This window comes from Medicago truncatula, chromosome 5 (assembly GCF_003473485.1).
Source record: "Medicago truncatula cultivar Jemalong A17 chromosome 5, MtrunA17r5.0-ANR, whole genome shotgun sequence".
NCBI classification, from domain to species: Eukaryota; Viridiplantae; Streptophyta; class Magnoliopsida; order Fabales; family Fabaceae; genus Medicago; species Medicago truncatula.
This window is the reverse complement of record NC_053046.1, coordinates 35,051,466-35,064,729: the sequence shown is the minus strand read 5'-3', so window position 1 is coordinate 35,064,729 and position 13,264 is coordinate 35,051,466. Positions and strand designations below refer to the sequence as shown.

The window sequence follows — 13,264 nt, the reverse complement described above, 5'->3', positions numbered from 1 at the left end:
TTTAGGATATCTAGAGAGTAGTATATATGTGATTTTATATTGGAGTACATAATACTGTTCCGACATTTAATAAATAAAAATATAAATGAATCAAAATAATATTATAAGAACCACTTATTAAACTAAGAAAAAAACTAAGGATCAAGACATTAAATGAAATGAATATATTGCATACGAAGAACGTATTATAGCCTCACAGATTTTTCACAGCTTGTAATATATATTGGATGAAAATGAGATAGTGGATGAAAAAAGAAGAGAAAGATAGAAAAATACAAGTAGTGATGAATTTAAGACGTGTAACAACGATATTCACATGCAAAATTGTGTGCACTTTTTGGATGAAAATGATAAGTAGTATCACTCTCTTTGTCTTATCTATGCAACCTTCCCTTTAAAGCACATATAGCTAAAGAAAAGCCTCATGCCTTTGTTTGTCTGTGGACAAAAGCAAGTGTATATGGAGAAGTGTAAGACTAGAGGTGTGAGAAAAGGTGCATGGACATATGAGGAAGACAAGCTACTCAAGGCTTGTATGCAGAAGTATGGTGAAGGAAAATGGCATTTAGTTCCACAAAGAGCAGGTATATAATGAAAGTTGCTTATTGTACTGTATATTTGGCTTATGATTAATTAAACTGAATAATAACATAGAAGCAATGTAACTTATAATTCATTTTCTTTATGTATGTGAAAATACTTGTTACATGTACTTGGCAGGATTGAATAGGTGCCGGAAAAGTTGTAGATTGAGGTGGTTAAATTATTTAAACCCCACCATCAATAGAGAGAGTTTTTCTGAGGATGAAGTTGATATGATTTTAAGGTTACACAAGCTTTTAGGGAACAGGTATGTATGATGCCAAGGCCAAGTTATCATTTAATTAAATATTTTCTTATAATTCAATTCAGCTGTTAACATTATATTCTTAATATTATGTTTCCTTAAATGTAAGTTTATTTGTTCATAAAGTGTAAGCTTAGCAGCATGGAGTTTGTTTTGTAATCTGAAGGGTCAAAAATTCAAATTTTCTCGAAGATTGGTGTGAAAAAGACCAATATATAATTAAGGGTTAATTAAGTTTTTAGTCCCTATAAATATTCACAGTTTTGTTTTTTTAGTCTCTACAAAATAAAATCACATCTTTTAGTCCCTATAAAAATTTCATCAGCATTTTTAGTCCCTATAAAATTTTTCCATTAGCATTTTTAGTCCCTGTAAAAAATTTCCATCAACATTTTTGGTCCCTAAAGTGCTTAAGAAAAATGTCACAGGGACTAAAAAGTGTGATTTTATTTTGTAAGGTCTAAAAACAAATCTGTGAATATTTATAGGACTAAAATCTTAATTAACCCTATAATTAATGCCACTTTATTAATAATATTTCACTTGCTATTTTTTTTATATAAAAAAAGTATGTGTCTTTTTATCTCTTAAAAGGACTAATTCTAAATTACTAGATAGTACATAGAACTAATATTTTTTTTTTTCAAATAAACCTTTGATTAATACTACTAGTTAAGTGTCTTAGATCAAGAGATATTGATAAAAAAGGACAAGTGTCTTATAATATGAGGAAGTCAATATTAAATAGATAAAGTTTAGTTTACACCGTAGATGATAACTTAGTATACATCTTGAAATAAAGATAGAAAACAAAAGTGCGATGTCGTTGATGATGTGATAAGAAGAGCAAGCTAGAGATATAATAAAGTATTAAATGAATGTATAAAAAGTTGGGGTGTTTAATATCATTGTTGATATTAAGTACATCAAGTTATAAAATAGTATTTCACGATTTTTATAAAAGAGAATGTTACCACTTAAACTATATTTTAAGAATTTTGTCAATAAAAAAAAAAAACTATATTTTAAAAATAATTTAATTGTATGAAGTAAGTAAGCATGATATTTTTATATTTTTATAGATGGTCATTGATTGCTGCAAGACTCCCGGGTAGAACAGCTAATGATGTGAAGAATTATTGGCACACACATTTACGCAAGAAGATGGTTTCAAGAAAAGAAGAAAAGAAAGAAAATGAGAAACCTAAAGAAAGCATGCAAACTCATGAAGTTATTAAACCTCAACCTCGAACTTTTTCATCTCATTCACCATGGTTGAATGGGAAATATAATAATTTTGTGACACCAATAGTAACTGTTTCAACAAATGATGGTAATGTTGCAAAAGATAGTGAAGTAGATACTATTCTACCAATTAATGGTGATGGTGATAGTGCTGCACAACCATATCTTGAAAATCCAACACTGTCTTCCATGTGGTGGGAGAGTTTGTTGAACGTGAGCAATGACAAAATTGGATCATGCTCTTTACTATTACCAGAGGAATATTCCAAATTAAATGTTGAGAACTTTCTTGCTGAAGGACCCAGTACTGTCGGTGATTTCTCCTGGGATTCTACCATTTGTGAATTTGACTCTCTTTTAGATGATATCTTAAATTAGGATTTGAATTTCTCTGTGTGAAGTAGCAGCAAAATCGTTAAATCTAAGTTCAAAATATTTTGCCATAGATTTAACGGTATTGCCGCCACTGCATAGGGTCAAACATACATCTAATGTAGTAAGAGGTGCAAATTTATCAATAAGTTTAATTTTAGATTTCTTTGTTGTTACATGCACACAGCAAGTTTTAACTTTTTACCCTTTTCTTGTTTGTAATTTATTCTTGTTTTAATAAGTTGAAATATTAAATTATGAAAAGTACTATGTTTTATTATCGTGTTATTAGTACAAAGTTTTCCTCTTTGAATCGAATTTTTTTCATACGCAAAAGCCAATGATTGAACTTAAACCACTATTTTAAAGGATCGAAATTTCATACTACTTGAATCATTTAATTTTTGCTTGTTGGTAAATTATATTTTTTTTTTGTTACATGTAAAATTATATATATTAAATACAAAAAGTGATATATAGATCCGATCGGACAGAGGAACACAATTTTAATAATAAGAAAAACAACAATTAACATTTGGCCTTGCCGAGCTTGGTAACGTAAGCTTGAGACTTAAGTAAGAGCATTAAGATGTTGAAAAGTCCTTTGATGTATGTCAAAAAAAATATTTTGCCATAATTAAAATAAGACTATCATAGTTATCTGTATTCTTTTTTGACAAAAAAAAAAAAAAAAAAAAGACTATCGTTATAACCTTCACCAAAACCACCACACGATTTTTTTTTTTTTTTTTTTTTGAATAACCAAGAGATATTATTAATTGATCAATTAATGGAAAGGGTTAACAATACAATAAAAACACATATATAAGCTATAATTAATATACTTTTTCTTTGTGGTGGTGAAACATTTACTTACATGCTTTGTAAACATGTTAAATAACTATGCTATTTAATATGCTTGTTGTAAGAGAAATATGAGACATATATCACGCCACGTTTGGAAAAGAGCGTGTGGAAATACATAGCCTGGAGATCAAGGTGCATAATTAAAAGAACGTATGATAAGGACAGTGCCAGCTTAACCATCCGATCGATATGTGTTCCTCAAGTTGGCAGCAGAGAGGCTTGCCGGTGTATGTGTTAGCTGTGCAAAGGGAGTGTGTATCTCCTTTTTCAAACAACACATCTGCGCAGTAAGGCTCGGGGAGTTTTTCGCTAGGTATGGACATGGTGGTGTCGTTAGATTCGAAGGAGTCCATAAGGCAGATTGGTTGCTCAACAGGTTGCAGCCGATCGGTTTAAATGGGGGGATACAAAGCTTCACATCAATGTGACCAAATTCGGTATAGAACCATTAAAGCCTTTCCATTTTGCCTTGCAAAGTGATGTTTCGACAACAAATAATTTCGGAGCTAAGGTGGTGGATGTGAGACATTTATTGACATTCTTTGTCAGTAGGCCATTTTGTCGAACAATATCAATCTTCGACAGAAACTTCCCCCACCACCGGTGAAGAGGATCGTTTGTCCCATCAAACAATGTACTAGTGTCTGAGGTTGAAACCTGTTATGCGGGTTTCCTTTTGGAACCGAGAAAATGAAAGGACCGTAGGGAACTTGTGGCTTCAAGGTTTCCACGCGCTCTACATGAGACCAGTGGAAGGAAAGAACCCTCTTATGGACCTAGTGCATGAGTTCTAGATGTATCATAGTGTTTGGTGGTCCAAATGAATCAGTACGCTGGAACGATGCTCACCGAAGGTGAGGCCGTCTCAGAGAACGACTTGGTTGGCGTTTTAGGGTTATCGATGCATCTTTAGGAAGTTGTAAAATTGATAAATCTTGTATGCTCCTTTGGTGAAGTTCTTTACGTGGAATAACTCATTATGGCTAGCGGGAGATTTGACAGAGGTAGAGTGCGAATTTTGATCCCAATCACATTAATGACGAGTTTTGATCACAATCACATTAATGGCAGAGGTTGGAGAGAGATTTAACAGAGGTAGAGTGACGAGGTTTTAGAGTGAGCTTCACATGGTTTGGGAAAGGATTTGAAATGTTTGGTTTCGGGTCGTTGTATTTCCCTTTCTTCTATAACCGGTCAGACAACTCCATAGATGTTTTGAGTCTTTTTTGGTATAGATCATGAAGTTAAGCCAACCTAGACATCTCGTGAAAGTAATGGAAGCAAGGAGATCAAGTGCAATGAAGTTATTGACGTTCAAATAACTTGGGGAATTTATGCCACAAGCTCACATATTAAGGATGAAAAACACATGGAGAATGAAGTAGAAATCAACATAAATCTACTTTAGACCATGCGCCCTAGGAAAAATTGCCTGTTTAAGAGCATGTTTCACTCATAAATTTTCTCTTTGATGATGTAATCAGTTTCCAAGAGCAATTAAACACTTAAATTATGATATCAAGATGAACATATTTTCAGTTGTTGGAAACACGCGATTATTATTGTCCTTTTATTAATGCAATTGAACTGTGCTTATTTAATATTCCCTCCGTCCCTTAGTGTAACCCCCTTTGTTTTTTCACATTTCTTTAAGAAAAATTGTCAGTGTAATTAATGTGTCTGTTTTGTATACTAATATTACTAAATTGTCCTTTAGAGACATGTTTAAGAAAAAAGTAATAAATGCATCTAGTAATTTGAAAATGAGTTTACAGACAAAAATAAAATCAAATGGGGGTGTTTAGATATAGGGACGGAGGGAGTATATCTTGTTCTTAATTTTTTCAATTTTCGACCAAGTTTGAATTGAATCTAGATTTTGAATCATTATTAGCTTTAGTAGGCATGACAATGAGGCGGGGTGGGGACGAGTTTTACATTCCCCGTCCCCATACCCGATTCTCATATACATACTCGTTACCCTACCGCCTACCCATATTCAACGGGGATGAGAAATTGAACCTCATCCCCGTCCCCGACGGGTTCGGGTATCCCCGCCCCATCCCCGTCCCCGCATTGAATAATTTTTTTAATGAAAAAATAGATTTTTTTTGCAACCCCAAGAGAAATATTGTAATGCATTATCCAACAATATGTTCACTTTAACATTTGTTAGCCCATTGATTTAGTTGGTCATTTAAATATCAATCGTAGTTTTTACAACATGACAATTATCAAACAAAATAACATGGCATATCAACATAAAATAGTTTTCTGCATTCGGGACGGGGATATGCCACCAAAAGAGCAAACCCTGTGACAAAACCCCATGAGCCACCCCACCATCAAAAAACAGCAAAAACAACACGGAAAAGAAACAAAACTGAAACCGCCAACACCAAACAACCAGGTGGTCGAACAGAAACACAAAAGCAAAAAAGCAACCCCAGAAACCGGACAGAAAGGTGGAGGCTAAAACCCCCCACCCAACCCCCCCGGGAACCAAGGAAAACCACCACCAAAACCCTAACGATGCCAGCAAAGGACGGGCTACACCTCCCACTCATGAAAAGAGCAGGAACTACCAGGGCACTTAGCCGGGAGCCACTTCCAAGCCAAAGTTTCACTCTATCCAAACTAAAAGAAGATCTAATCTAACTCTCTTACCCCCATAAGCTTGTGAAAGCAAAGAAATGTTGTGCAATACCCCTAGGGCTCACAAACACCCAACCCAACTACCTAGAGACCTGATACCAATCCGGGAGGATAGCAGGGCAAACAAGAAAGAGATGCGCGGAAGATTCGGAAGGCGCCTCAAAAAAGACACAACCAAGATCCCTCTCAGGCAAGGGAACACCACGCCTATGGAGGTTAAACCTAGTCGGGATCCTATCAAGAATCAGTTGCCAAGAGAAGACAACAACCTTAGACAGGGCCCACGACTACCACACCCTAGAGTGTAAGAATGATGTGTTGGGTGAGAGTTCACAAGAATTTCTCATTTATAACAACACATTTATATATGACGAGGCATGAGTGTTCTCCGAAAGACATATAATTCGGTAAAACTCCAATTATTTTTAAGAACATCGTCAACCTTCATATCAGTACTTCATATATCTTAAATTATAAGTCGCCTTGACAATTTGACAAAGATTAAAAAATGTAATTAATTTTAGGGTAGAGCTAACCGGTGTTCCAAGGCAATGGTTAAGCAAGCAAACAAAAAAAAATTTAAGTTAAAAATAACACTTTATTAGAAAAGTTGTTTTAAGTCTTCAACTTTATTAGAATTAAACAAAAACAAAGATTCATGCATAAGTTAGTACAAGAAACTTAAATTATTTGTCTCAATGGTTCCAAATTATGCATGCTTCTAAAAAATAGACCGTACTGTCGTAATGCTAGATGCTCGTGAGGGCACAAGTGGAGTATTCAACATTCAGTCATGGGCCATTTCTTCTCCTTATCTTGTTGTCCAGCGGATTCATATCTCCCTGCTAGGGATCATATGTAATTGATGCATTATTTCTTATTTGGTGACCCCAATATTAAATGCTTGTCTACCTGACACATTCAAATTGTTATAACCCTCACCCCAGAATTTCATCTATTCACTCCGTCCATTACCGATTTTTTGTTTGCTAGAATTTATCATAGAGCCGTACGTTAATAATGTAGCATTCTCATTTATTGCAGCATTAAAATTGTTTCCAGAATTAACACTCAAGAATTAACACCAGCTTTGTTTGATCTTGACACTGATATTGACACCGTCTTCCCAGACTCCATTATCAACCTCTGTGGAAGATTGATTGTATTGTATGGCCTATAATACTGACAGTAGTGGTTTATTGTATATTAGGGGAGCGACAAATACTTTTTTTTGGTTACAAGGGGAGCGACAAATACTAAGAAAAGAACAAACTTTAATAATTATTTTAGTTTCATGTAATAAAAAAATACATCTAGTAACCTATCCTTACTTATTAAATTCTTACCTCTCTCACAAGATTAACAAATTAATGTAAGAATAGATTTAGAACAATGACATTAAATATGATTAGCTTTGATTGTATTTAAATGAAGTGATTGTGCTCAAGTGGTAAATTAATTTCATCAAGGAACAAATGTTTTGGAGAATCTAAGTTCAATTCGTGAATGCAACAATTCTTGCTAAGCTATACTTACGTCATAGTTGAGCTTTAGAAGTCCGGACTTCCAAAGTCCTTTCCTCGGAAAACTGGAGGATTAACATAAAACAAGTTCAAAATTTATGATAACTTTTGCGTATACATAAAATCAAAGGGAATGCATTTTTTTTCTTATTAAAAGTCACGTAATTTTATCAAATATTTAAAATAATATATTATTCAAAAAAAAAAAATTCAAAATAATATTAACACAAAAGTGTTCAATTGTTTGTTTTTCAAAATAAAAAGGCGGATATTTCATTACCTTAAAACTTTATTATGCATTTATGATAATTTTTTTTATTTTATTTTATCAAGTAGCATAGTGACTAGAGCTTACACAACATTTTTTTTATTTGTTTTTCGAACCCTGACCCCTGCATATCATGTATGTGGCTTATAATTAGTTAAGCTGAACAACTATATAAGGTCTGAACTAGGTTTATAAAGAGTGACATCTAAAAGTGCACTACTATATTCTATTGAAGTAATCATAAATTAATCATATGCATAATTTCATTTCTACATATATATTGTAAAAATATTTGTTACACTTGGCAGGATTGAATAGATGCCGAAAAAGTTGTAGATTGAGGTGGTTAAATTATTTATGCCCCAACATCAAAAGGGAAAGCTTTGCTGAGGATGAAGTTGATCTGATCCTAAGGTTACACAAACTTCTAGGGAATAGGTAAGCTTCCAAGGCAAAATTCAAATTTGTTTGTGTATGCTTCTTATATTTATGCAAACATATCTAAGTTCTTATATTTAATATACTTCTTGTTTAGATAATATTTCAGCTATTTAATTACTTACATTTACATGTGATATAGATGGTCATTGATTGCTGCAAGGCTTCCTGGTAGAACAGCGAATGATGTGAAAAACTATTGGCACACAAATTTGCGGAAGAAGCTTGCTTTAGAAAAAGAAAAGAAAGAAAAAGAGAAACATAAGGAAACTATGAAAACACATGAAGTTATTAAACCTCAACCTCGAATTTTTTCAACTCATTCACCATGGTTGAACAAGAAGCAAAAATAATTTTGTTGCACAACCAGTACTGGCTTCAAATAAAGATGGTAATGTTCCCAGAGATTCTAATGCCTCATTAGGTACTACGGTTTCAAATCAAGTTGGTAGAGATTATGTTTCCTCTTCACAACCAAGTATAGATAATGTTGCAATACTTTGTTCAAAAAAAGATAATGTTGCAATACCATGTGCAATGTTGACCGATAATTTGTGGAACTTGGGGGAGCCAGTAGACAGTGAGAAAATTGGCTCATGCTCTTCATTACAAGAGGAGTACTTTAGTATGGAGTTTTCAACCATTGATTACTCCTTTTGGGATTCCAACCTTTGTGATTTCATTTATCTTTGAAATCTATAATTAGTTGTGTAATATTATTATTAGTTCTACGCAAAAAGGTTTTTTATTGTTAATTTTAATTATTAATCTAAAATTATTTGGATGAGTAGTATGTAAAAGAATAAAGTGTAACAAAATCGATTGTGTTTGAGTATCTCTTGTACATATTTTTATGAACGGAAATGCAGATCGAAACTCATATGTAGAAGCATGTCCTTTATGCACAAAATCATATGCACATCGAAACTCATATCCTAAGGTCTCACAACTAATATCCACGAATGATTCTACTATGTCCCTTACAAATACAGTCTATGTCTACTACTTCTTATGTCTAGAGTTCTTTTTCGTATTGCACGTCGAGAAAAGCATTAAGAATGGGAATAGAAGCATTGATATGACGAAAACCAAATTATATATAACCATCGAGATTAAGTATCTACAAAAGAGTCATAGAAACTATGCTTAATCCAAAAGATAGAGAGGATTAGTTATGCATAGTCTTATAATAAGAAACAAGAAGGGAAGAGATTAAACCCCGAAGAAGATTCCCCATTCTCCTTCGTTGTATCTTTCTTCCCTAGATCATTTTGTCTCTCCCTTTCTTGGTTTATGACTTCTTCTATGGTGTATGACTCCTCCTTGAAAAGAAGTGGTGATATCTATTTATAGAATTCTTATAAGTGGGAATTCGATAGACAAAGTTATGTTCGTGTAGAGAATCTGAGCTTTCTTCAGATGGAGGAAAATGATAGCTCATCCAATCAAGTCATCAAACCACCATGATTAGCTTGGCAAATTGGTGCTTGCCTAGCGAATCTGCTCTTGCATTTTGCTTTAAACTCTCTGTTCTGATTCTCTCCTGGCTCGCCTAGCAAGATTAATTTTCCTCAGAATCCTTGCTCTTTATCGTTCTCGGTCATTGATCCAAAAACCTACAAAACATGAAGGTAAATAAGGAATAACGGCTTAACTGGCCTAAAAATACAAAATATTATTAGGTATTTACATTAAATTGGTTTTTTTTTTTTTACCTAGATTACTTGCAAAACAAGTTAATAAGGGCCATGTAGTTAATTAACATGAATTTGGCACTTATCATTTACTGACATTTGTTGAGATGCAAATTTATTGTATTTTTCTTTTGAAGGATGATAGGAAGGATATATTGGTACAATTTGTACATGACAATACAAGAATTATTTTGATTTTGGTTTTTTTGTATTGATCATCTCAAACAGAAAATGTTGTAAACACCTTCCAGCTTTTGAGAGGTTGTTGACATATAGGTAGTCAAGGTCATTTTATTAGTTATTCCCTCCGATCCTAAATATAAGAGAAGAATCTTTTTTTAAGAATCTATCATTCGTTTGTATCTTTTTCTGTTACCAAATCAATATAAATATTTCAAGCTTTTCTCTCTTTTCCCTAACATCATGATTAGAGTCTATTGAAATCTTCGGCTTGCTTGTATGATGAGTGGTGTTGGAATCCGAAAGATTGTCTCATAAGATAATGAATGTATGTTGGTTGGTGGGGGTTTTGCTTTTTGGGGGGCGGGTAACAGGCAATATGTATATGTGGGTGGAGTTTTTTTCTCTGTTATGCAGTTTTGGTGTTAGTGGGATGGTTTTTGCTGGACAACTTCTTTGTTAGGATACCTGCTACAGTTTGGGACTTTGTCTGTCACGTATGTTTTTGATTGTGTACTATTTGGTGTGTATCTTTATAGGTTGCGATGTGCACCTTCCTTTGGGTGTTAACCTTCTGGTTTTGAATATGGGTGGGGTGTGTGAAATCCTTCTATATACGGTTCCTTTTTAATTGTGTCGTTGTCTTCAGGGATTTTTTTAGTACATCTTGCACAGGTTCGGCGAGAATAATATTTGCCGTTTAAAAAAAAATTGACATATGATTTTTCTTCCCTAAAACATGACCAAACAATACATATGTGTTTTATAGGATTCACCTGTGTACCATTAAGGTACCAATAGTATATATTATTGACCAATTATAGTGTATCATCTACCAATGTTACTTTATAAATGTTTTATTTGATATACTTTTTTAAAGGGTGTGCCATGTGACACATTCTAATTGGGCAATGGTATATACCATTATGGTACACAAGTGCTATCCGTGTTTTATACTCATCAAGTGACTATGAAAAAAATTCAATATAACAACATTTAAAAGCTAGCCATCTTGAATGAGATTACGCTACAAGAATGCAAGGGAGTTACATGTTCCAAATTCCCATACAAAGCACAAAATGTCCACACAAAGAAAAATTTGCGGTGGACATATGTCCCAAACAAATACGGGCCTTGCAAACGTTTGGGGCGGGATTTAGGTCGCCGCTAATTCTCAGATGAAAGCCGATGCAAAAGTCAACCTTTTTATTTTTATTTTTCCTTTGTGGCGGAATCAAGATGCCGCAAATGCCATGCGCTTTTAGCGTCAGATATTGGCTGACGCAAAAGCCAAAGATATTAAAATAATATATCTATGGATTTAATTTAAATAATTGTATTTATGTAATTAATATATTTAATTTAAATAATTGTCTTTACTAAAACTATCCACGTTAAATACTATTAAAAATATTATAATTAGTAGCGTTCAGACGGACATTCTATATATGTCCATCTATCCACTCTTCTTATTGCGATGCGTATTAATTACGAACAATAGTTTTTATGAAATTATGATTAAAATTATTTTGATTTTGATTAAAATTATAGGTATAGATGATAAATATTTTTCATTTTCATATTGTAACAAACTATACTTATCTTTTTTAGTGATACCAACAACATAGCAAATATAATATAAATTGTCATCTTTTTGAAGGACACCAACAAAATAATATATATTATTATACGCAAATTTGCTTATAGGTATAATTGGAAGTGGCGCAAATTTGCTTATATGTATAATTGAAAGTGAAAAAGTCAACACAAAACAATGGATTTTCTTATATATATATATATATATATATATATATATATATTTGTTACTATATAATAAAATTAATAGATAATCCTTTATTTATTATAAATTTAACGTAATCATGGGTGCGGTTATGGTGCATAAGGAAATCCTTATGCACCCTGCATAAATCCATAAATGGTTTTGGAGTACAACTCACATAAACCATTTCCACAACAAAATGGTTTTGGCATAATTGAGTTGGGATTTATGCAGAGTGCTGGAAACCATTAAGTAAATCTAATGGTTTTGGAGTACAACTCACATAAACCATTTTTAAATTTATGGAGGGTGCATAAGGATAACCGCAGCCGGTATGTAGTCCGACACAAATTCGAATTTCATTTTTCTCCACCCAACCTTTGTGGCGAATAGATTCCACCACAAATCCCATATTTTTCAGGCCAGACTTTGTGTGAACCTAATTTCCACCGTAAAGGTTTGCGACACATTATTCCACCACAAACTCTTGTTGCCAATTCAAGGATTGCTTTTAGTGTTGGTTGAAACTTTAAACTCGGACTTAATAAAATAGAAAGTAGTTTGCACTTATCCTTAGGCTTGTGGCTTTTTATTAGCCTTCTGGTCTTTAGGTTTCCTACTTGATTTGTTCTAGACAATTTCTTCCTCTTCCTCAGTTCATACCATCAGAGGTTCAAAACAAATATGACCGGAGAAGTTTCATTTATTCCATAGGGAGTTTTAAACATTCCTTGTTGAAAATGGACTGGTAGTTTATTACGCCCGTCATCTATTGCCAGAGGAAAATATACAAAAGCTCCAAATAGAAAATTATAATAAAGTGAAATGTGTTGAGCTTGTTATGCTCAATTCAACATGTATATATCAACATATTTTTATCTTTTTAATAGAGAAAATTAACACGATTGCAAATTTATTTGGTCATCAAAATGTAACTTTCACGCAATGTGTTGTGGATGAAAGAGTAGTAATAGAGTACTCCCCACTGTCATCCCTACGTTGCGCAGTTATCGTTGTCGCTTGCTCCCTTGTAATGTCTTTGTGACTACCACGTTAAATTCTTTGTGATTTGTTTCATAATTTAAGCCACCATTGTTAAATCATATAAGGAATACTATAGGCTTGCCAATTCATGTTATCTCATGATATACCCTAATAGAAAATGAAGTGGAAAGAAATAAAAGTGGTTATAAGAATTTACCACACTTAAATCACGCAATGAAATAGTAAAAATTTGATACCATTAAGGTGGTAATTAGGATTGGTCCTATAGGGACAACATCCTCCAAGAGACAACAAAATCGGTAATATTTAACTTTAGTAGACTGTGCATGTTTTTTATGACACGGTCTGATTGAAACTCTATGTGAACAATATTTTTTTAATTTTCAATTT

General features: G+C 33.2%; 2 protein-coding genes across 2 annotated transcripts; both read left to right on the top strand.

The window, feature by feature from the left end:
• The first annotated feature begins 328 nt into the window (after positions 1–328).
• LOC11426711 (transcription factor MYB1) lies at positions 329–2,663 on the top strand. The gene is made up of 3 exons (XM_003616311.3): positions 329–584; positions 721–850; positions 1,930–2,663. Exons 1-3 carry the CDS (start codon positions 425–427, stop codon positions 2,468–2,470), a joined length of 831 nt encoding a protein of 276 aa, XP_003616359.1. The 5' UTR covers positions 329–424; the 3' UTR covers positions 2,471–2,663.
• A 3,361-nt stretch (positions 2,664–6,024) lies between these two features.
• On the top strand, positions 6,025–8,931 carry LOC11425986 (transcription factor MYB75). Its single transcript, XM_039834743.1, is given in 5 exon segments — positions 6,025–6,290; positions 7,049–7,153; positions 8,069–8,215; positions 8,358–8,562; positions 8,564–8,931. Coding segments are annotated over 5 exon segments (1,068 nt in total). The 3' UTR covers positions 8,909–8,931.
• Positions 8,932–13,264: the final 4,333 nt, after the last annotated feature.

What these genes read in the sequence shown, in the direction of transcription:
- LOC11426711 (XM_003616311.3), top strand. Translation starts at nt 425, where the DNA reads ATGCCTTTGTTTGTCTGTGGACAAAAGCAAGTGTATATGGAGAAGTGT. An exon ending in TTTAGTTCCACAAAGAGCAG is followed by an intron (nt 585 to 720) that starts GTATATAATGAA and finishes TGTACTTGGCAG; the next exon opens with GATTGAATAGGTGCCGGAAA. An exon ending in CACAAGCTTTTAGGGAACAG is followed by an intron (nt 851 to 1,929) that starts GTATGTATGATG and finishes ATATTTTTATAG; the next exon opens with ATGGTCATTGATTGCTGCAA.